The 25289-nt window shown below is 42.9% G+C and overlaps 1 protein-coding gene across 5 annotated transcripts in view; it reads left to right on the top strand.

The window, feature by feature from the left end:
* Window positions 1–25289, top strand: part of MICU3 (mitochondrial calcium uptake family member 3) — a 167498-nt gene that overhangs the window by 132649 nt on the left and 9560 nt on the right. For all 5 annotated transcript variants that reach the window (XM_056558741.1, XM_056558779.1, XM_056558768.1 and 2 more), the window contains 3 exons: window positions 2533–2633; window positions 3127–3298; window positions 23367–23475. In XM_056558741.1, the coding sequence (XP_056414716.1) occupies window positions 2533–2633; window positions 3127–3298; window positions 23367–23475 (382 nt within the window). The remainder of the gene's footprint in view (window positions 1–2532; window positions 2634–3126; window positions 3299–23366; window positions 23476–25289) is intronic.

The raw sequence follows: 25289 nt of genomic DNA on the forward strand, positions 1-25289 counted from the left end.
TCCATACCACTTTCCCTATATATTCTATTGAAGGGTTTATTCACACAGGAGAATTTCAGCTTTCAGAATTTCGTCTCAAATTAAAGCCCATAGACTTGTGAATGGGAGTGCGGAATCCCATAGAAGCCTTTGGGCTTTCATTTAAAGCAGAATTCCACAAGCGGAAATTCTGCCATGTGAATAGACCCTTAGTGTGTTTCCCTAGACCAGTGTTTCCCAACCAGTATGCCTCCAGTTGTTGCAAAACTGCAACTCCCAGGCTGTCCGGGCATGCTGGAAGTTGTAGTTTTGCAACAGTTGGTGGCACACTGGTTGGAAAACACTGCTCTAGACATCTGATATTGCCAAGAATCAGGTGTCACAATGAACTCTCAATAAAATCTAAACTAAGCTGCACAGATTGGCCAGGATTTACTGTAGCACAATCGCCAGAATTATTGTGCAGTCTTAGCAAAACTCATGCCAAAAACTGTCTTAAAGGACTTTCATCACATTTATTATGCATTTAAGACATCTTTTGGCCAATTTTCCGTCTCTCCTGCCAGAAGAGGCGTGTCTTCAGTAAAAGGGGGCATGGATTTACAGGAAAGGGGAGGGGTTTGAGAAACTCCAAAAATTTCTAGTTTACACTCTGGTGCACATTTAAGCAGAAAACATTTGTTGTAAACTTACACTTGCAGTCTTCAGATTCGCCAGATTCATCTATCTGTCAGAGACACCTTCATACATCTGGCGGATTTAAAGTCTTCCCACCTAAGTTTGTACTGTCTGATTGGTAAATCTGGGCCATTGTGTCTCTTGACAGGTTTTTTGACTTTTCCTAGTGACTACTTGCAGTGAATGCAGCTCTGGTAATATAAGCTGTAACTCAGGATCAGTAGAGCACAAGTAATGCAGTGTATTTACAGAATTACTTAGCTTTTTAGGTAATATAACTGTATACTGTGAATAAAATGTAAAACAGTGTTTGAATATGGACATACACTTCAATGATAAACAACAAAGGAAGGATAGTAACTATTTAATCTTTGTGTGTGAGTTAATAAAATGTTTTTTATCACTTTGTTTTTTATGAGGATGAGGTTTTTCATTTTGTTCATTTGCTCCATAAGAGTCCAGAATATTTTGCCATTTTGTGCTAGAAACAAGTTTCAGAATATGAGAATTTCTGGACTTTCAGGAGCCAGATGAAAATGCTTTAAATATTTAAATACTAAGACAGTAAGAGAGCAAATCCTAAATAGGGGAAAATGTATAGGAAAGTTTCATGCTCTTCTTTGAAGGAAAACGGTCATCCTGTTCACCCATACTAAACTCAATACACCGGGTTATAGTGTGGGTGAACAGGAGACCGATGCAGGGTGTCTGACTAAGATACCTACCCTCAGTCCGGCGCAGTGTCCCTCTGAAGGTCCGCTTCTTTCTTTGCTGAATTGCGTGCTCGAGGTGGGCTCTCCGGGGAATATTCAAGGTCGCTGTTCACATGAGCACTCGGTAGGCGCAAGCGCTTATGTGACCAGCGACCATGAATATTCAAATTTACCCGGCGGGCCAGCCTCCAGTGCGTAATTCAGCAAAGATAGAAGAGGACCTTCAGAGGGACACTGCGCCAGACTGAAGGTAGGTATCTTAGCCAGAGACCCCGTAGCGGTCTCCTGTTCACCCACACTATAATCCAGTGTATTGGGTTTAATGTGGATGAACAGGATGACCGTTTTTCTTTAATCTTGGTTTGGCTAAAAAGGTACAGGAAACATGGAATAAAAACAATATTACATTTAATGATACTTACAACAAATGAGAGAGATTTACTAAGCCACTCAGTCCAAACTGTACCAAAAGTACATGGAGTGTGCCACATTTCTTGGGTGTTAGTCACTTTTTAGTCCACCTTTTACACTTTTCAAAGAATCTGAAAAAGGGTGTGGTGTTTTGCAGTAGTCATAAGTGCTAGATTTCTAAATGGAATATGGCATTTTATTGGTGCAAATATTCTGTGTACGGTCTGAAAGCCAGCAAGTATTAACTCTGTAACATGAATCATTGTGATAGATCTGGCACAGTTCAACTCAGTATTAATAAGTCTACCCCGGTGTGTGAATACTGTTAAACATGGTGGCTAGAGCTAGAGACAACTCATCCACCTGATGTGCCTAACAACAGCTAAAAGAATCCCGTTTTCAAGTCTTTGCTTTGATTTGCCCGAGGAGCGCTACAAACATAGTAAATTTAGCCAAATTTTGGTAAATAATTTAGCCAATGTATTCTAGTGTCAGATAAATTGTTAATGGAATCTCTCTTTGGTCTTATCAATTTGCTTCATGAAGTTTCCGGTTGATAATTTAAAACCTTTATTTTAATATGATATCAATTGCCAGTAAGGGCATTATCACTATAAAAAGAAAACATCAACGCAAATCTGTTAACTCATAAGTCATAAAACAAAGAAGCCCCTTTTAATGTTTGTAGTGTGCATGACTTTGTAACATTGTGTATGGCCATTAACACTGTGTAATCTGTATCTCTATAAAGGGCGCAGATGAGCTTACCAGTTCCATGATACATACTACACTGCTTGTGCACTTTTTTGGGAAGAAAGGGAAAATTGAACTTAACTTTGAAGAATTTTATAGGTGAGTTTTGCACATGCCTAATAATAAATGCATATAAATGATATAGCTATGTAATTACTCTACAGTAACCTCTGCCTATGATACATGTTCTAAATATAGGTTTGCTGTTTGAAAAACTAGAGGCACAATATAATAACATAAATATGGAACACAGAGCATACAAAAAACACAACTTACAAATGCATATTGCACAGATACAGTATATAGAACAAACATGGAACATAACTAACAAAGAAGGATAACTGGATTAATAAATGCACAAAAACATGGAACACAACACACAAATAAAAATAAGACAAAGTTAATTTACTGAATTAATACCAAGACTGTGCGGTGTGGTTTTCGTTTTAACTTTTGCTTTGCAGGTCCAATGCTTTACATTCCCTGCAATACCTAAATTATGTATAGAAATAGTAAATGACTAACCCACCCAGCCCTGTCATGCCTTATCAAACATGGAGAATTTAAATGCACCCTTTTACTTCTGTTCTAGGTTTATGGATAACCTGCAGACTGAGGTACTTGAAATTGAGTTCCTTTCCTATTCTAAAGGCATGAATACAATAAGCGAAGAGGATTTTGCCCACATTCTCTTACGATACACAAATGTTGAAAACACATCCAGCTACCTGGAGAACGTGCGTGTAAGGCTTCCAGAGGAAAAGGTAATTTTGTTATATCCCAAATGTAAAGTAACAGGTCAAGAAGACAGCACCACCTAACCAGTCTTTAAATATTTTATTGAAAAACATGGTCACAAATGCACAGAAAATGAAGGTTTAGACTCACTTAGTTTATAGGGGTATTCTGACTTAAGGGGATATTCCAGGAATTTTTTTATTTGACTATACTAGAGAGGCTGTAAAGTTAGTGTAGTTCATAATATAGTGTCTGTACCTGCGTGTGACGGTTTTCTCACAATTCTTCTGTGATTTTCACCCACATATTTATTTTTATCAGCATACAAAATTACAGATTTTTCCCAGGTTGCAATGCTGCCGAGACGTGACTCACTAGTCAGCTGATGACAGGGAGCCTGTCTGCTTCAATGGGTGGAGCGATTGCTTGGTGGGACAGAGAGATCATTCTGCAAATAATGTAGGCACCCTGATTTAAAACCACAGGTCTTTTGAATGGACTCAGCTTATTTATGTTTCAATGTGTGTGGTGGCTGATGTGTGGGAGAGAGGAAAATGGAATTGTGGGATTTGTAGGCAAAGAAGAAAAACTCTAACAGGAAATACCAGTTCACAAAAAGCTAGCCATGGTGTTATGGTAATCTCACAACATAGCCATTTAGCCTCAAGACACGTTCCGATCCTTACTAAGCATGCCCATTAGTGTCTGCAGGTACGTACTAAAATCACCTTATGGTGGATAACCCCTTTAAATTAACTACTGTATGTGAGATTACTGAGCAATCCCAAATACAGCACTTTGCTTCTTTTGTTTTAAATGGTGTGGTGGGTCAGCACATGCTTTGATGCTCCATACATTGTGTATGAACCTGCCAGGATAGGTGATGCACATTCTGACTCACCTCTCCATTCAAAGCACAAGGGGTTGGGTTCCTTTTTGAAAATCAAGGTGAGGTCCAGCGGCTGATCCCCCACATTCTCACAATTATTCCCTAACCTGTGTATAGGATATAAGTTAATTTAAGTCAAAATACCCCTTTAACATTTAGGTCCATTCTTAAGAACAAGAAAAAAAGTCAGTGTTTTATGTGTAACCACAGGATTTCCAACTTGTCTAAGTTAGTTTTGCTTCATGTTGTGCACTTCCTTTTCTCATTTTTTTAAACTTACCAATACAATAATACCACTTCTAGTAAACTCAATGGTTATTGTAGCAGCCCTGAGCAATTTTATGATTTGCACCATAATATAAAATGCCTTATAGCTACATGGCTATTTGGTTTTATCCCAAACAGGAAGGGGATAATAATTGTAATAATGAATCCAACATGATATGATGCTTTTACTGGTTGTTCTAGTAAATGTTTCTGTCACGATGCCGGCTGGCAGGTAGTGGATCCTCTGTGCCAGAGAGGGATTGGCGTGGACCGTGCTAGTGGATCGGTTCTAAGTCACTACTGGTTTTCACCAGAGCCCGCCGCAAAGCGGGATGGTCTTGCTGCGGCGGTAGTGACCAGGTCGTATCCACTAGCAACGGCTCACCTCTCTGGCTGCTGAAGATAGGCGCGGTACAAGGGAGTAGACAGAAGCAAGGTCGGACGTAGCAGAAGGTCGGGGCAGGCAGCAAGGATCGTAGTCAGGGGCAACGGCAGGAGGTCTGGAACACAGGCTAGGAACACACAAGGAAACGCTTTCACTGGCACAATGGCAACAAGATCCGGCGAGGGAGTGAAGGGGAAGTGAGGTGATATAGGGAAGTGCACAGGTGAAGACACTAATTGGAATCACTGCGCCAATCAGCGGCGCAGTGGCCCTTTAAATCGCAAAGACCCGGCGCGCGCGCGCCCTAGGGAGCGGGGCCGCGCGCGCCGGGACAGGACCGAGGGAGAGCGAGTCAGGTACGGGAGCCGGGGTGCGCATCGCGAGCGGGCGCTACCCGCATCGCGAATCGCACCCCGGCTGGAAGCGGAATCGCAGCGCCCCGGGTCAGTGGATCTGACCGGAGCGCTGCAGCGGGAAGAGTGTAGCGAGCGCTCCGGGGAGGAGCGGGGACCCGGAGCGCTCGGCGTAACAGTACCCCCCCCCTTGGGTCTCCCCCTCTTCTTAGAGCCTGAGAACCTGAGGAGCAGACTTTTGTCTAGGATGTTGTCCTCAGGTTCCCAGGATCTCTCTTCAGGACCACAACCCTCCCAGTCCACTAAAAAAAAAGTTTTCCCTCTGACCTTTTTAGAAGCTAAGATCTCTTTGACAGAAAAGATGTCCGAGGAGCCGGAAACAGGAGTGGGAGGAACAGATTTGGGAGAAAAACGGTTGAGGATGAGTGGTTTGAGAAGAGAGACGTGAAAGGCATTAGGGATACGAAGAGAAGGAGGAAGAAGAAGTTTGTAAGAGACAGGATTAATTTGACACAAAATTTTGAAAGGACCAAGATAGCGTGGTCCCAACTTGTAGCTAGGGACACGGAAGCGGACATATTTAGCGGAGAGCCATACCTTGTCTCCAGGGGAAAAAACGGGAGGAGCTCTTCTTTTCTTTTCCGCGAACTTCTTCATGCGTGATGAAGCCTGTAAGAGAGAATTTTGGGTCTCTCTCCATATGATGGAAAGGTCACGAGAAATTTCATCCACAGCGGGCAGACCAGAGGGCAAGGGGGTAGGGAGGGGGGGAAGAGGGTGACGGCCGTACACCACGAAAAATGGGGATTTGGAGGAAGATTCAGAGACTCTGAAGTTGTACGAGAATTCGGCCCATGGAAGGAGATCTGCCCAGTCATCCTGGCGGGAGGAAACAAAATGTCGCAAATAATCACCCAAGACCTGGTTAATTCTTTCTCCTTGTCCATTGGACTGGGGATGATATGCAGAAGAAAAATTTAATTTAATCTTGAGTTGTTTACAGAGAGCCCTCCAGAATTTAGACACGAATTGGACGCCTCTATCCGAGACGATCTGCGTAGGCAACCCGTGAAGACGAAAAATGTGTACAAAAAATTGTTTAGCCAACTGAGGCGCTGAAGGAAGACCAGGAAGAGGGAGGAAATGTGCCATTTTGGAGAATCGGTCAACGACCACCCAAATAACAGTGTTGCCACGGGAAGGGGGTAAATCAGTAATAAAATCCATATCAATCAGAGACCAAGGCTGTTCGGGGACAGGCAGGGGATGAAGAAAACCAGCGGGCTTCTGGCGAGGAGTCTTATCCCGGGCACAGATAGTGCAGGCTCGCACAAAGTCCACAACATCCGTCTCCAGAGTCGGCCACCAATAGAAGCGGGAGATGAGTTGCACAGATTTCTTGATGCCCACATGACCTGCGAGATGGGAGGAGTGACCCCATTTGAGGATTCCGAGGCGTTGGCGTGGAGAAACAAAGGTCTTTCCTGGAGGAGTTTGTCTGATGGAGGCAGGAGAAGTGGAGATCAGGCAGTCAGGTGGAATGATGTGTTGCGGAGAGAGTTCAACTTCTGAGGCATCCGAGGAACGAGAGAGAGCATCGGCCCTAATGTTCTTATCGGCAGGACGAAAGTGAATCTCAAAATTAAATCGGGCAAAGAACAGAGACCACCGGGCCTGGCGAGGATTCAGCCGTTGGGCAGACTGGAGGTAGGAGAGGTTCTTGTGGTCGGTGTAAATAATAACTGGAAATCTTGATCCCTCCAGCAGATGCCTCCATTCCTCAAGTGCTAATTTAATGGCTAGAAGCTCTCGATCCCCGATGGAGTAGTTCCTCTCCGCCGGAGAGAAGGTCCTAGAAAAAAAACCACAAGTGACAGCATGCCCGGAAGAATTTTTTTGTAGAAGAACAGCTCCAGCTCCCACTGAGGAGGCATCAACCTCCAATAGGAAGGGTTTGGAAGGGTCAGGTCTGGAGAGCACGGGAGCCGAAGAAAAGGCAGACTTGAGTCGTTTAAAGGCGTCTTCCGCTTGAGGAGGCCAAGACTTGGGATCGGCATTTTTTTTGGTTAAAGCCACGATAGGAGCCACAACGGTAGAAAAATGTGGAATAAATTGCCTGTAATAATTGGCGAACCCCAAAAAGCGTTGGATAGCACGGAGTCCAGAGGGGCGTGGCCAATCTAAGACGGCAGAGAGTTTGTCTGGATCCATTTGTAGTCCCTGGCCAGAGACCAAATATCCTAGAAAAGGAAGAGATTGGCATTCAAACAGACATTTCTCAATTTTGGCATAGAGTTGATTGTCACGAAGTCTCTGAAGAACCATACGGACATGCTGGCGGTGTTCTTCTAGATTGGCAGAAAAAATTAGGATATCGTCCAGATATACAACAACACAGGAGTATAACAGATCACGAAAAATTTCATTAACAAAGTCTTGGAAGACAGCAGGGGCGTTGCACAGGCCAAAGGGCATGACCAGATACTCAAAGTGTCCATCCCTGGTGTTAAATGCCGTTTTCCACTCATCCCCCTCTCTGATGCGGATGAGGTTATAGGCGCCTCTTAAGTCCAATTTAGTAAAGATTTGGGCACCTTGGAGGCGATCAAAGAGTTCAGAGATGAGGGGTAGGGGGTAGCGGTTCTTAACCGTGATTTTATTAAGACCGCGGTAGTCAATGCAAGGACGTAGGGAGCCATCTTTTTTGGACACAAAGAAAAATCTGGCTCCGGCAGGAGAGGAGGATTTACGGATAAAGCCCTTTTTTAAATTTTCCTGGACGTATTCCGACATGGCAAGAGTCTCTGGGGCAGAGAGGGGATAAATTCTGCCCCGGGGTGGAGTAGTGCCCGGGAGGAGGTCGATAGGACAATCATAAGGCCTGTGAGGAGGTAGAGTCTCAGCTTGTTTTTTGCAGAAAACATCCGCGAAGTCCATATAGGCCTTAGGGAGACCGGTTACTGGAGGAACCACAGAGTCACGGCAAGGGTTACTGGGAACCGGTTTTAGACAGTCCTTGGAACAAGAGGGCCCCCAACTCTTGATCTCCCCAGTGGACCAATCCAGGGTTGGGGAATGAAGTTGAAGCCAGGGAAGTCCAAGGAGAATTTCCGAGGTGCAATTGGGGAGGACCAAAAGTTCAATCCTCTCGTGATGAGATCCGATGCTCATAAGAAGGGGCTCCGTGCGGAAACGTATGGTACAGTCCAATCTTTCATTGTTTACACAATTGATGTAAAGGGGTCTGGCGAGACTTGTCACTGGGATGTTGAACCTGTTGACGAGAGAGGCCAAAATAAAATTTCCTGCAGATCCAGAGTCCAGGAAGGCCACTGTAGAGAAGGAGAAGGCAGAGGCAAACATCCGCACAGGCACAGTAAGACGTGGAGAAGCAGAGTAGACATCAAGGACTGTCTCACCTTTGTGCGGAGTCAGCGTACGTCTTTCCAGGCGGGGAGGACGGATAGGACAATCCCTCAGGAAGTGTTCGGTACTAGCACAGTACAGGCAGAGGTTCTCCATGCGGCGTCGTGTCCTCTCTTGAGGTGTCAGGCGAGACCGGTCGACCTGCATAGCCTCCACGGCGGGAGGCACAGGAACAGATTGCAGGGGACCAGAGGAGAGAGGAGCCGAGGAGAAGAAACGCCTCGTGCGAACAGAGTCCATATCTTGGCGGAGTTCCTGACGCCTTTCGGAAAAACGCATATCAATGCGAGTGGCTAGGTGAATAAGTTCATGTAGATTAGCAGGAATTTCTCGTGCGGCCAGAACATCTTTAATGTTGCTGGATAGGCCTTTTTTAAAGGTCGCGCAGAGGGCCTCATTATTCCAGGATAATTCTGAAGCAAGAGTACGGAATTGTACGGCATACTCGCCAACGGAAGAATTACCCTGGACCAGGTTCAACAGGGCAGTCTCAGCAGAAGAGGCTCGGGCAGGTTCCTCAAAGACACTTCGGATTTCCGAGAAGAAGGAGTGTACAGAGGCAGTGACGGGGTCATTGCGGTCCCAGAGCGGTGTGGCCCAAGACAGGGCTTTTCCAGAGAGAAGGCTGACTACGAAAGCCACCTTAGACCTTTCAGTGGGAAACAGGTCCGACATCATCTCCAGATGCAGGGAACATTGGGAAAGAAAGCCACGGCAAAACTTAGAGTCCCCATCAAATTTATCCGGCAAGGATAGGCGTAGACCAGGAGCGGCCACTCGCTGCGGAGGAGGTGCAGGAGCTGGCGGAGGAGATGACTGCTGAAGCTGTGGTAGTAACTGCTGTAGCATAACGGTCAGTTGAGACAGCTGTTGGCCTTGTTGCGCTATCTGTTGTGACTGCTGGGCGACCACCGTGGTGAGGTCAGCGACAACTGGCAGAGGAACTTCAGCGGGATCCATGGCCGGATCTACTGTCACGATGCCGGCTGGCAGGTAGTGGATCCTCTGTGCCAGAGAGGGATTGGCGTGGACCGTGCTAGTGGATCGGTTCTAAGTCACTACTGGTTTTCACCAGAGCCCGCCGCAAAGCGGGATGGTCTTGCTGCGGCGGTAGTGACCAGGTCGTATCCACTAGCAACGGCTCACCTCTCTGGCTGCTGAAGATAGGCGCGGTACAAGGGAGTAGACAGAAGCAAGGTCGGACGTAGCAGAAGGTCGGGGCAGGCAGCAAGGATCGTAGTCAGGGGCAACGGCAGGAGGTCTGGAACACAGGCTAGGAACACACAAGGAAACGCTTTCACTGGCACAATGGCAACAAGATCCGGCGAGGGAGTGAAGGGGAAGTGAGGTGATATAGGGAAGTGCACAGGTGAAGACACTAATTGGAATCACTGCGCCAATCAGCGGCGCAGTGGCCCTTTAAATCGCAAAGACCCGGCGCGCGCGCGCCCTAGGGAGCGGGGCCGCGCGCGCCGGGACAGGACCGAGGGAGAGCGAGTCAGGTACGGGAGCCGGGGTGCGCATCGCGAGCGGGCGCTACCCGCATCGCGAATCGCACCCCGGCTGGAAGCGGAATCGCAGCGCCCCGGGTCAGTGGATCTGACCGGAGCGCTGCAGCGGGAAGAGTGTAGCGAGCGCTCCGGGGAGGAGCGGGGACCCGGAGCGCTCGGCGTAACAGTTTCTAGTGTCAAGGTCACAGACATATCCATATTTCCCTTTAGAACATCAAATGGGGCAATTTTTCAATGTTTACAAGAAAACTGGTGTTAAAAAATAGTCACACATTTTGGCTCAGTTCTCAAAATTTTTTGCTCAAAACAGAGGAAAAGGGAAATAAGGCTTGAGACTTTGCTAAAAAAATAAAAAATAAAAGGCCAATTTTATTTTATTGCCGGAGGTAAAGAATATCAGGTGAGTCTCTTTCATGATCGGACAGTTGTGGCACTTTTTGATGATGGGAAAGTAATTCTTATCTTCGTAAATGTCTTTGTTGGCTTTTTTAACATGACTATCACAACCCCTTTTCTGTTAGGCACAGCAAAGAATACATTATAGCTGGTCTTTGCTCTGCAGATATAGTATATATACAATAGTTTTTTTTTTTTTTTTTGCTGTTGGTATAGGGGACATTTTTTATTTGTTATCATTAGATAGCTTACGGCTGGCTTAGATTTGTAAGGCCTCGCATGCATTTGGATTTACCAAGAGGTGTGCAGGAGGGGTTTACTGTAGACCAGTGCATAAAATCCTGGGTAATCTATATATATATATATATATATATATATATATATATATATAAAACTCAATGGCCCTCATTTACTATTGCAAACCCGACATGTTTTGTCGGGTGTGTGCGCCAGATTCTGTCGCATTGCGCCAGAAATTCTGTCTGCGCCAGAATTTGCTCCAGAATTGGAAAAACCCGACTAACTCTCCTTTTTGCTAAGAAAACCCGAAAAAGTGGTGTGGCCGCCTGGAAAAGGGGGCGTGGTCTCCGAAAAGGGGCATGTTCCTGACATTTTCACAAAAACCCAACATATTTACTGAGGTTTCCACAGCTGAGGAAAACCAGACAATTCAGAGCATGTGTAAAAAAAAGCAAAGTGTAGGGAAAGTGGAAAATGTAGGGAAACCTTTGTAAATACAGTGGAAAATAAATTGTAGGGAATTAAAACCCACAAAGAAACCTACACTCCACTCTTAATAAATAAGGGCCAATGTGTGTATGTGTGTGTGTGTGTATGTTCCAGCATCACATCTAAACGGCTAAAGATATTAACATGAAACTTGGCACACCGTTCCTTATATGTCAACAACAAATGGAAATATATGTTACTGTATAACTTACGAACGGCTGGAGATATTTTGATAATACTTAGTCACATGTTACTTGTATGTCAACAACAAACATAGGATAGGTGAATTAACCCTTACCTACAGTGGGGATGAAAAGTTTGGCCACCCCAGGTAAAAAAAATGATTAATGTGCATAAAGAAGCCAAGGAAAGATGGAAAAATCTCCAAAAGGCATCAAATTACAGATTATACATTCTTATAATATGTCAACAAAAGTTAGATTTTATTTCCATCATTTATACTTTCAAAATAACAGAAAACAGAAAGATGGTGTCTGCAAAAGTTTAGGCACCCTGCAGAATTTATAGCATGCACTGCCCCCTTTGCCAAGCTGAGACCTGCCAGTGTCATGGATTGTTCTCAGTCATCATCTGGGAAGACCAGGTGATGTCAATCTCAGAGGTTTTAATTGCCCAGACTCATCTGACCTTGCTCTAACAATCAGCACCATGGGTTCTTCTAAGCAGTTCTCTAGAAATCTGAAACTGAAAATAGTTGACGCTCACAAAGCTGGAGAAGGCTATAAGAAGATAGCAAATGTTTTCAGATGTCAATATCCTCTGTTCTGAATGTAATTAAGAAATGGCAGTCATCAGGAACAGTGGAAGTTAAAGCAAGATCCTGAAGACCAAGAAAAATATCAGACAGAACAGCTTGCATGATTGTGAGAAAAACAATTCAAACCCCACGTTTGACTGCAAAATCCCTCCAGAAAGATCTGGCAGACACTGGAGTTGTGGTACACTATTCCACTATAAAGAGATACTTGTACAAATATGGTCTTCATGGAAGAGTCATAAGAAGAAAACCTCTTCTACGTCCTCACCACAAAAATCAGCGTTTGAACTTTGCAAATGAACATATAGACAAGCCTGATGCATTTTGGAAACAAGTTCTGTGGACCGATGAGGTTAAAATTGAACTTTTTGGCCGGAATGAGCAAAGGTACGTTTGGAGAAGAAGGGGAAGAGAATTTAATGAAAAGAACCTCTGTCCAACTGTTAAGCATGGGGGTGGATCAATCATGCTTTGGGGTTGTATTGCAGCCAGTGGCACAAAGAACGTCTCACGAGTAGAAGGAAAAATTGATTCAAAAAAATGTCAGCAAATTTTGGATGCTAACTTGATGCCATCTGTGAAAAAGCTGAAGGATGGCTTCTACAATGGAATAATGATCCTAAACACACCTCAAAATCCACAGGGGATTACATCAAGAGGTGTAAACTGAAGGTTTTGCCATGGCCTTCACAATCTCCTGACCTCAACAAAATTTTAAAATCTATGGATAGACCGTAAAAGAGCAGTGCGTGACCAGCAGCCCAGAAATCTCAAAGAAAAAGACTTTTGTAAGGAAGAATGGGCAAAGATACCTCAAACAAGAATTGAAAGACTCTTGGCTGGCTACAAAAAGCGTTTACAAGCTGTGATACTTGCCAAAGGGGGAAGTACAAGATATTAACTCTGCAGGGTGCCCAAACTTTTGCAGACGCCATTTTTTTGTTTTCTGTTATTTTGAAAGTTTAAATGATGGAAATAAAATCTAACTTTTGTTGACATATTATAAGAATGTCTAATCTGTAATTTGATGCCTTTTGGAGATTTTTCCATCTTTCCTTGGCTTCTTTATGCACATTAATAAAAAAATTTTACCTTGGGTGCCCAAACTTTTCATCCCCACTGTACACCCTTACATAAAAGATGGATTTTTGTTTCAAGTCCCATGCGAGTATATTGGACTTCCAATACCTTACTCCACAGGCTCCGCTCTTTATCTCCTGGTGAATGTGTCAATCCGGCTTGCAAGCCACACCCCATCTCACAAAGAAAGGAGGTCGGGATAGGAGGTCGAGATATGAGGATGGGATATGAGGTCGGGATATGAGGTCAAGATAGGAGGTCGCGATAGGAGGTCGAGATATGAGGTCAGGATATGAGGACAGGATATGAGGTTAAGATAGGAGGACGGGATAGGAGGTCGGCATATGAGGACGAGATATGAGGTCCAGATATGAGGACGGAATATGAGGTTGAGATATGAGGACAGGATAGGAGGATGGGATAGGAGTTTGAGATATGAGGATGGGATATGAGATCAAGATAGGAGGATGGGATAGGAGGTCAGGATATGAGGTCGAGATATGAGGGTGGGATATGAGGTCGAGATATGAGGACGGGATATGAGGTCGAGATATGAGGTTGAGATATGAGGACGGGATATGAGGTCAAGATAGGAGGATGGGATAGGAGGTCGGGATAGGAGGTCAGGATATGAGGTCGAGATATGAGGGTGGGATATGAGGTCGAGATATGAGGACGGGATATGAGGTCGATATATGAGGACGGGATATGAGGTCGGGATATGAGGTTGAGATATGAGGTTGAGATATGAGGACGGGATATGAGGTCAAGATAAGAGGATGGGATAGGAGGTCGGGATAGGAGGTCAGGATATGAGGTCGAGATATGAGGGTGGGATATGAGGTCGAGATATGAGGGCGGGATATGAGGACGGGATAGGAGGTCGGAATATGAGGTTGTGAGATGAGGACGGGATATGAGGTTGATATATGAGGGCGGGATATGAGGACGGGATATGAGGTCGGGATATGAGATTGAGATATGAGGATGGGATATGGGGACGGGATATGAGGTTGGGATATGACAGCAATATATGAGGACGGGATATGAAGTCAAATGTTTCCTCCTTTGTTGATTTTCCTCCCCAACAAGGATTAGGAAGGAAAAACCGGGCAACACCAGGTTCTCAGCTAGTAGATACTTTATGTCACTGTCACTTTTCTGTTAGCAAACTTTTTCAGCAATGTATGCTACAGTAGTTCTGTGGTATCAGACCAAACAGGCTAGTATTAGCTCCTTATGGGCATCAGTTAGCCTTTGGCACCTATGACCCTGTTGTAGATTCCCAGTTACCCTTGCTTTGATCACTTATAGGTACTAACCTCTTCATAGCAGAAACAAGCCTCAAAATCTGCTGTTTTGGTTATGCTCTAACCCAGTGTCATCACAATTTAGCCCTTGTCAGATTTGCTCAGATCCATCCAGCTGTCCATTTTCCCACCTCTAACTCCAAGAACTGGCTGTTTACTTGTTGCCTAGTGTATCCCACCTCTTGACAGACGCCATTGTGACAAGATAGCCAATGCTATTTAGTCCCCCTTTAGTCAGTGGTTTAGTGTTATGGTTGATCAGTGTACTTGAGTACCAGGTGATTTGCTGAGTGTGAATCTCCTTTTAGATTGTATTGTGCATGGTTCTGGTGCCATTTTCAGCATGAAGGTACTTCTAGCATTAGATGTCCACTCTCCTGGCTACGTCTCTCTTTTAAATCTCTGTCAGGAAACACAACCACAATCTTCATTGGAGGTAGACATTACATTTAGTTTTGTTATCTCTTTAGAGCCCTAGTATTCACATACTAGTTGTTTATATCACTATTGTATAGATATTACTGTTTCCTTGAACTGAATGGTAAAACTGCTATAACTTTATGGGTCAGGAATAAACAATTGCTTCCCTGGGAGGCCAAGGTAGCACCTCTTCCCTTGTGGCCTATTGTACTAGACCCTGGTGCTTCTCTGGTGCTCTATTGCAATGCTCCCTTCCTTGTTGGTGTATAGTTAAAAAGTAGGTTAGTATTTAATATCTGTATGATCCTTGGTTAAAAGGGGGTGTTAATATTGTGATCATCCCTACCCTAATGGTCTGGGCAAAAAATAGGGGATTCATATCCCCTATTAAAATAGGGAATCCCTATCCTCTAGTCCCTATCAGTCTAGAATAGTGCTGATCTATGCTAAAATAAGGGATTATGATTTCTTGGCTGTCTAGAGTAATACCTCTCTCCTTTACTGGTTTAGGGTAAAAGAAGGTGTTAATATGAGTCCTTGGTGGTCTAGGGTACTGCCTCCTTCCTTGGTAATTTAAGGTAATTGTATCATACTAATATGATTTCCTGGTGGTAATGCCTCCTTTCTTGGTTATCAGTGATAAATTAGGAGATTATTATGATTCCTTGGTGGTCTCTAGGGTAATGCCACCTTCATTAAATATAATGGGCTTACACCTGGTGGTCTTGTGGTTTACTCTGATCCCTAGACCCCAGTGATGTGTCTTGCTATGTCCTGTTTTAGAAGCTTAAGCTTAAAGGGGTGTTGCAGGAAAAAACTTTTTTTTTCTTATCAACTACCTCCAGAAAGTTAAACAGATTTGTAAAATAGGAGTAGTTGTGTGTAGCTCACCCACAAAAAATGAGCGAGGTTAACTAAAGCTCTCCCTCACAGAGAGATGGAATAGAAAAGTAAATAAAGGTTATTAGTCCTCAGCTCAATATCAAAAAAGCTTAAGTGGTAGATGTCTGGTGTCAGAAAGAGCAAAAGACAACAATAACGCTAATAGCTTGTTTAATATAAAGATAAAAATAGAATGAATGTGTGTCCCACAGGGCCCTACGGTAGCGCAATGATAAGAATCACAGTATAAGATACATAAAATGGTTCAGCAATACACTTCAGAATACACTACAGAATAGAGAAGGATAGATAAGTGGTATAAATCGCGGTTTAGACATGAATTGACACACTTCCAAAATGATAGTGTGTCTATATTGTGGAAGAGATTTTGCTATAAAGATTAATTCCACCTGTAAAAAATCAAGAAATGTCCTGTAAATGTGAACAGTCCTGTAAATAAAATGATTGAATAGATAATGACTTGTAGCAGGTGATGTCCTGAAAAAATAAATATGGTCCTGAAACAATTGTGAATGATCGTGTGCAGTTCAGTTAAGAACAAATAGCAATACTAGATCGTAAATGCCGGTTCATCCACTCCACATTGAATAACTCTGCAATAGGAATAATACCTGGCACCGCCGTGAGGCCGAGTTGGATGAATTCAGATGCGCTCCAGCCGGGGCGGCGTGGTGTTTGCACGATGTGCGGCCGTTTTCACCGGCGAGCTCCTCCTTGGCGTCTGACGTCAGAGGTCAGCTGATGGCAGGTCAGCTGACCTGATACGGGAAGCTGGTGAGCGCTGGATAACGTTGGATGCAGGTAAGTGATGATATGCAGATATTGCGGAATAGCTTCAACAGATATTTAGCAACAATGTTCTTGAGATGGAGGGTTTCAAACCGGCTTTGGCTGATCAGCAGCAAAATGGATCCGTAATAGTAATACATATTTGAATGTGAAAGTCTCTCCAATTGCGATAGTCTAATAATCGCTGTAAAACCGCTGTAAACCCGCAGCTGTAGTGTGAACTGGAGCTGAGTGTAAGAGGCTGAATCTCTGTCACCAAACGTGTTTCGGGGTTAAAGAAGCATTAGTAGTACCCCTTCTTCAGTGGTGGTTCAGCTACCAGGTGGAATTTATCTTTATAGCAAAATCTCTTCCACAATATAGACACACTATCATTTTGGAAGTGTGTCAATTCATGCCTAAACCGCGATTTATACCACTTACATAGAGGATTGATATTATCTATCCTTCTCTATTCTGTAGTGTATTCTGAAGTGTATTGCTGAACCATTTTATGTATTTTATACTGTGATTCTTATCATTGCGCTACCGTAGGGCCCTGTGGGACACACATTCATTCTATTTTTATCTTTATATTAAACAAGCTATTAGCGTTATTGTTGTCTTTTGCTCTTTCTGACACCAGATATCTACCACTTAATCTTTTTTTTATATTGAGCTGAGGACTAATAACCTTTATTTACTAGATTTGTAAAATACTTATATAAAAAATATTAATCCTTCCAATAATTATCAGCTGCTGAAGTTGAGTTGTTCTTTTCTGTCTGGCTACAGTGCTCTCTGCTGACATCTCTGTTGTCAACTGTTGCTCGGGAACTGCACACAAAGTAGAAGAGGTTTGCTATGGGGATTTGCTTCTACTCTGGGCAGTTCCCGAGACAGGTGTCATCAGAGATCAGAGAGACAGAAAAGAACAACTCAACTTTAGCAGCTCATAAGTACTGAAAGGATTAAGATGTTTTAATAGAAGTAATTTACAAATCTGTTTAACTTTCTGGAGCCAGTTTATATATATATATATATATATATATATATATATATACCGTATTTATCGGCGTATAACACGCACTTTTTAGGCTAAAATTTTTAGCCTAAAGTCTGTGTGCGTGTTATACGCCGGTACACCCCCAGGAAAGGCAGGGGGAGAGAGGCCGTCGCTGCCCGCTTCTCTCCCCCTGCCTTTCCTGGGGTCTAGAGCGCTGCTGTCGGCCCTTCTCACCCCCTGGCTATCGGCGCCGCTGCCCGTTCTGTCCCCCTGACTATCGGTGCCGGCGCCGATAGCCAGGGGGAGAGAAGCGGCGCCAACAGCCAGGGGGAGAGAAGGGGCAGCAGCACCCATTGCCGGCGCCGCTGCCCCGTTGCCTCCCCCATCCCCGGTGGCATAATTACCTGAGTCGGGTCCTCGCTGCTGCAGGCCTCCGGCGTGCGTCCCCGGCGTCGTTGCTATGCGCTGAACGGCGCGGCGCATGACGTCAGTGCGCCACGCCGTGCATAGCAATGACGCAGGGGACGCACGCCGGAGGCCTGCAGCAGCGCGGACCCGACTCAGGTAATTATGCCACCGGGGATGGGGGGAGGCAACAGGGCAGCGGCGCCGGCAATGGGTGCCGCTGCCCCTTCTCTCCCCCTGGCTAGCGGCGCCGACACCGATAGTCAGGGGGACAGAACGGGCAGCGGCGCCGATAGCCAGGGGGTGAGAAGGGCTGACAGCAGCGCTCTAGACCCCAGGAAAGGCAGGTAGAGAGAAGCGGGCAGCGACGGCCTCTCTCCCCCTGCCTTTCCTGGGGATGTATCGGGGTATACACGCGCACACACGCACCCTCATTTTACCATGGATATTTGGGTAAAAAACTTTTTTTACCCAAATATCCTTGGTAAAATGAGGGTGCGTGTTATAGGTCGGTGCGTGGTATACCCCGATAAATACGGTATATATATATATAAAAGTTTTTTCCTGGATAACCCCTTTAATGGAATGTGCTAACCGTGCATCTTATAGTACAAAAATATGCTTTATTAGAACATTTTTGGGGTTCAATAAACACTGAAGTCTAAAGCAGTGTAGAGTAGATCCAAGTAAAGTGGGAATTATGTTTTTATATGTGATCACACATATACTTCAGGAGAATGCAGACTAAACGAATGGAAAGACTACAGTTATATAGAAATATGTGTTATTTCTTGGCAGAGCATGTTTTTTTTTATATATTCTTGTAATGAGAATCCATAAGAAGATCCAAAGACATCCAGCCAGCAGCCATCACCCCTTCATAATGTGAGCCTGATCCCATTGATCAGAACGCTCATCTTACCTCTTGCCAAAGAGGGAAATTCAAAGGGATCCCAGTGAATGAATGATTGCTTAGAAGCTTGTGTATCCGACTGCTTCACTGCGTGTGTAACAGATGAATTGTGCGCCTGGTACCCAGGTAATAGAAAGAAATGTTGGCATAAAAATGCCTCAGTGGAAACCAATAGAGCTGATGTTACAAGTAGTCCTTGAGGCGTGGGATGTTTTTGGATGTATTCTTCTGTTTGTATTTGTGGTGGGATCAGGTTAATCCTTTTTAAGGAAAACTTGCAAACAGCCTGTCTTTTGCCTGAAATGGCTACACTTTGGCAGTGTTGACAGTGCAGCCTGAGGAACCAGAAAACCTAAAGTGTACTTAGTGCAAGACCTATTGTTAAGGATACTTTCATCTTACGTCTTGGTCAGAAGCTGAATGGCCCATAATTGAGTAGTGTGTAAATGGTTTCTCATCTCTTCTCACCATATAAAAACAAGGATTGTTGTATAATTTAAGAAAGTATGTGAAACATAGCATTTATTGGCTTTCACCTTCAGTTTAACACCTCATTGTCTTACCTGATTGTTGTCATGTAAGCACAAGGGTTGTGTTTGAAATGTTAATGACTGGGGATTGAAAGTTGACCACTTGTGTATCTGGCAGACTATGTACTAACCTAATATTATGTTTATCTTGTGATGTTGCTTACTTTACAGATATTTACAGTGGTCTGGGTTAGTCTGGTGGTCTCATTATTAATGGCTAAGCTAAGTCTTGGTGGAATCATAGCATATCATCTAAAATGAAGTGACCACTTTAAGGGGAACCATGAGTAGCATAAAATCCTGAAGGCATCCTGGTTTTACTCTGAAATGCCACAGGGTTTGGGACCAAGTGTCCGCTGGCCTCCCTTCCCTGGTTTCACCCCACTTGGCTTAACTGACCGATCTCCATGATTGTATATAGGGTGAGATTTTTCAGTCAAGCTCAGCAAGTTTGTCCTAATATATCAAGGAAGCCACAGAGTTGCTTGGGAGCCACAAAGGGCTTGTAGACCTCATTTCACTGGGTTTTGACTCTCTAATCCTATGACAAATAAATGTCATCTGTGTACAATGGACTTCTGTAGTAGGGCATTCAAGGGCATGCCTAGCTGGCTATTGCTAAAAGGTTATATCTCCCTATCCACCCCATATAGATGCACATTCAGCTTAGCTAAGAATGCATGTGTTTTTGTTTTGTTTTTTATAAAGCTTTATTTATTATTTATTTATTTTCCAGTTATTAAATTTCCATCAATATGGGAAAATACAATACAACACAAAAAAAATGTATATATCCTTTTCCCACCCCCACCCCCTCCCTTTAAATGGAAATAGGAGGTAGGCCACTGACAGACACATCTGAAAATCATGAAATCCAACATGCTGGAACCTACTGTTTTCAGATATTATCAGGGGAGAGTTGGATGGGCATTTAATAGTCAGCTGGCCCCATTAAAAATGGTAGGTTTGACCTACAATTATCTAATATGTATGACCAGCATCGATTCTTGTAACTAAAGTTGATAGCAATGGTGAAGATTATAGTGTTGTATTACAGGAGTATCCACAAAAAAATAGCTAAAAGTATCTTTATTAAGTATATAGCAAAATTACAAAAAAGACCTAAATATTAAAATCAACAAACCATTCAGATTAAAGAGTCCCAAATATCAAAGTACTCTAATGGGTCAATACCCATAGTTTCCACCGACGCGTTTCCCTGTACATAGTTAAAGATACGGTTCATCAGGGGTTATGAACAGAGAAATAATGGAGATATTAATTTTGTATACACTTTTCCACTCTATACCAAGAAACAGTGCATAAGGCACATAAATAACACATAGATAGCACATAAATGGCACATAGCTGACATAGGCAATACTAAACAGGACAGTCACAATTACATTTTTTTCCTAATAGGAGTTTCCAAGTAGTCTTGACGATCAGTTAATGTCCTTGAGTTAGGGTCCTATTTCCTATAATGAGAAAAAAAAGAGACAGCATACCAGGCAAAGCGTATAACAAATACATAGCAAATGCAAGCAGCACATTTAATGCACATACAACAGATAACACAAATTTACTAGAAAAAAGAAGAATGGAAAGATAAAGGGGAAAGGTTATAATAAAAGTAATAATAATAATAATAATAATAATAATAATAATAAATAATCCAATAGAGATGAGATAGCACAAAATCACACACTAGTCTCATATATACAGTAGATGATAGAGTGGGATAGTCTTATTACCTTCAGATAGACTAGTAATATATACACATTATCAGATACAAGATGATATGAAGACATATGACAACACTGTCCATCCCTGTTTCATAATGGCCCCCACTGCTTACAATATAAATCTACATGTATAGAGACATAATCTAAATTAATATACATGCTAATAATTCCAACAGAGAAAACAACAAATATAATTACTTAAATATAAGCTTAGGTATACCTCAAGATGTATCCTCCAACAGTAGACCATACAAAGCTCATACACTTTACTGCTGTAACTACTGGAAACAACAGAATTGCTACAGGGACAAAAAGTATAATAATAAGCCCCTAAGTTTATACACACAAATACATAGATGCTCATGGCCATGCCCCCCAATGCAAGTCTTTGGGAGGGGACGTGACGGCCATCATGCCACCTCCCATAAACTTACATTGGGGAGCATGGCTGTGACGTCACGATCGGGGTGTAACCGTGACATCACGAGCCTCCACCCCTCATCGCCAGTCATCCGACACTGAGAGAAGTTCACTTCGTGCAAGGGATGACTAGGGGGCCGCAGCCAAGATCGCGGGGGTCCCCAGCTTCCTCATAATGGTTGTTGTAAGCAATATACTACACAGCAGGTACTGATACTTCTCAATACTATGCACATGCCTTTGAGTTCCAGACAAATGTTCTGAAGAAGGCCATGAAAGGCTGAAACATCAAATCATACTAATATTTGATTTATTTGATAAGTTCTTTTATAGGAAATGTATAACTTAGAACATGTATGTTTGTTGATCGGAGATCATACTTTAGCATATTAAGTTTCTGTCTGGAAACTGTTTTCCTTTATAATAGCAATGTCCAGAAGATGATAGCATAATACCTATGTAGTTCAGACAGCAATATCTTCAGAATGATACATCCAATCCTCTGAAAAGTGCACCAAAGCCACATGTTTGATTCCAACGTGTAGCCATTGATAACTGAGATTACCATTACAAATGCTTTCATAAGGAAGGTTCTTGTGACCCAGTGCTAAAGCCATGACCCATTTTTTAGACACATTCATATTGCTCAGTGGCTTCACATATGTGATATTCTTATTGACACTAATGACACTGATATCCTATTTTCCCTACAACTGGACAGTTGTAATGTTTCTATTTCTGTGTACGTCTCCTTGGTCAGACTAGTTAACCAGTGCTAGAATGACCAGTGCTAGAATGTAAGGACAGTGTTTGCTTACATGTTTATCCAGTGCGTCTTTCATGTAAGTAAACACCGTTTTGAAGCTTCCTTTCAAGTTTTATTCTTCTTTCTCCCTGGCTCGTAAATGACGAAAATACCTGTTTGTTTAAACATCCGTCCTTTTCTTGCAAATTTAACCCCCTTTTTGGACACTTGGATAACATTTTTTGTTTTCACATAGTGAAGGCGTATGGTCCATAGATATCATTTCAAGATCACTCACTATTATTATAATAATATGAAAACCTTAAAAGGTGTGGACCCCCCTTTTTTTATATTCCCTATTGAGAAATATTGTTATCATAGAGGGAGGTCGACCATTCTGGACCATTTCTCGGAGTGAGACCATAGAACCACTAACAGATAGAGGCTTGGACCGCCATACAATGATCAGCCAGTCATCTGGTTGACTTCAAAGATAACGTGGTTGTCTGTGATGGGGCTGGGTCTGGCCTATGTAATCCCTGATATTTAGCTAGGCCACCCAGGGATTATGTGCCCTTAAATGGCAGACATTTCAAGGAATGAACATCCTAATAATGCATGGATGGGCTGAGCCTGCAAGCTTTCCTGGCTTAGGATGGGGGGGGGGGGGTGTCTTGAGTACAAGACCCTCTCAATGTCATCTATCAGCCCTAATATGCATAAAAGGCTAATTTAGCACTTGGTTTTGGGTTAACTTTGAGTGACAACCACCATAATGAAAGGATAGAATAGGGATCTGCAATGAAGTTTGTCTTATGTGAAGGTTTATTATGCAGACTATGAATATTTTCTTTCCTTACGATTAATGTGTGATGTGACTGCTGTAACAGCACTATTTCTTCTCAGATGCTACATATTACAATGTCTCAGATACATTAAGCTCTTTGTGCCGGCTGCAGCACTTGCTTTGGAAAGTTCAGACTGGTACAGGAAGTATCGTGTTCCATATTATAACCTTCTAAATGACTTTTATTCATCACCTGCTGATACTTTCATCTACTTATCTAGATAAAATCGTAGAGGAACTAACGCTGCCTTTCTGCTCTGCTTCTCAGGGAATCTCCTTTGATGAATTTAGGTCTTTCTTCCAGTTTTTGAACAATTTGGAAGATTTTGCCATTGCAATGCAAATGTATAACTTTGCCAGTCGATCAATTGGTCAAGGTAAGTAATCCTAATGCCAAGGCTCATAAAAAAATCCATACCTTGTGCATTGTTTAGTTTATTTTGCTAGTTACTATGCTTCTCTGCCATGCAAGAGGTAAAAATGTATCCTGCATGTCAGAGAAACAGATACGACATGCATTGTGATCACCAGAAGAGGTCAAAAAGTGACATCAGGGGAGCCTGTATTCAGCTCAAATTTTCTGTAAACTCTATGTAAAGCACAGGTAGAACACAATGTGGTGTTGAATGGCTGCTATCTCAATCTTTTGTTGAAGCCCTCCCCCACCCCACCCCCAAAAAAAGTGCCTTTAGAGTCACTGCTTTTAGATGGCTATTCCCATCATATAGATATATTGCCTATCTTGTGGATTTGCCAAAAAAATTCCCCATTACCTGAGCTCTAAAGGGGTACTCCGGTGGAAATAATTTTTTTTTAAATCAACTGGTGGCAGAACGTTAAACAGATTTGTAAATTACTTCTATTAAAAAATCTTAACCCTTCCAGTACTTGTTAGCTGGTGTATGCTCCACAGGAAGTTATTTTCTTTTTGAATTTCTTTTCTGTCTGACCACAGTGCTCTCTGCTGACACCTCTGTCCATGTCAGAAACTGTCCAGAGCAGGAGAGGTTTGCTATGGGGATTTGCTCCTACTCTGGACAATTCCTGACACGAACAGAGGTGTCAGCAGAGAGCACTGTGGTCAGACAGAAAGGAAATTCAAAAAGAAAAGAACTTCCTCTGTAGTATACAGCAGCTGATAAATACTTAGAGGATTAAGATTTTTTTAATTAAAGTAATTTACAAATCTGTATAACTTTCTGGCACCAGTTGATTTAAAAAAAAAAATGTTTTCCCCCAGAGTACCCCTATAAGCTGAGATTTAGGATGCTGTTTGTTATGGTCATACGGCAGACCACTTAGCTGTCTCTTGTCTGCAGGCCTGACTCAGAGTAAATAAGTCACTGAGTTTCTTTCTCTCATTGACATAAAAGAAGTTTGCAGAGTCAAAATCTTGCTGATCTCTTCAAGGACTGAGGTGTGAATAAAACCTAAGGGTCTCTTATAATTGTCAGACTGCTGAGATACTTTTTGACAATTTTGAAACACTATTAAAAGTGGCATTGTGTGTATTGGGTGGTGTCTTACTAGCTGGCAGAGCTGTACCACATGTATCATTGGGAGAGGTATAAAACAGGTGGCAGGGGACGTGGTATTTGTCCTGTAATAGTTGCAGTTTGTCATGGCCATCTGTTATCCATACGCTTCAGATATGATCCCCTGAAAGATTATCAAAATGAGGGTTTGGGTTTAGTTTAGAAAAAATATAACTGAGGGACGACCTAATAACTATGTGTAAATATATATATGATTAATACAGAGACTCCCAGGACTATATCTAATAACAAAGGGGGTGTCCTCTTCATCTAAGGAATGAAGGTTTCTACACCAGCACAGACTGGGTTCTTTACTGTAAAAGCAGTGAGACTATAGAACTCTCTGCCAGAGGTCCTGGTCATCTCAATTAGAGTACAGAAGGGGCCTGGATACATTTCTGGAGGGTGATAACATTCTGGAGAAGGGTCCTTGATCCAGGGATTTATTCTACCTCAGATTTTTGCCTTCATCTGGGTCAACACTGCAGGACCATAGCCTGAACTGAATGGATGGTTGACTTTTTTCAGCCTTACAAACTATGTTACTATTAATGAGATAAATAAGAGTTCTTACATTGCTCTAGATCAGCCCTGTGATTCCTACTAGAACACTTACATGGATTTACTCTACTGACTTTGATAAAATGATTCCTCAT

The sequence above is a fragment of the Hyla sarda genome, chromosome 1, assembly GCF_029499605.1.
Source record: "Hyla sarda isolate aHylSar1 chromosome 1, aHylSar1.hap1, whole genome shotgun sequence".
Lineage (NCBI taxonomy): Eukaryota > Metazoa > Chordata > Amphibia > Anura > Hylidae > Hyla > Hyla sarda.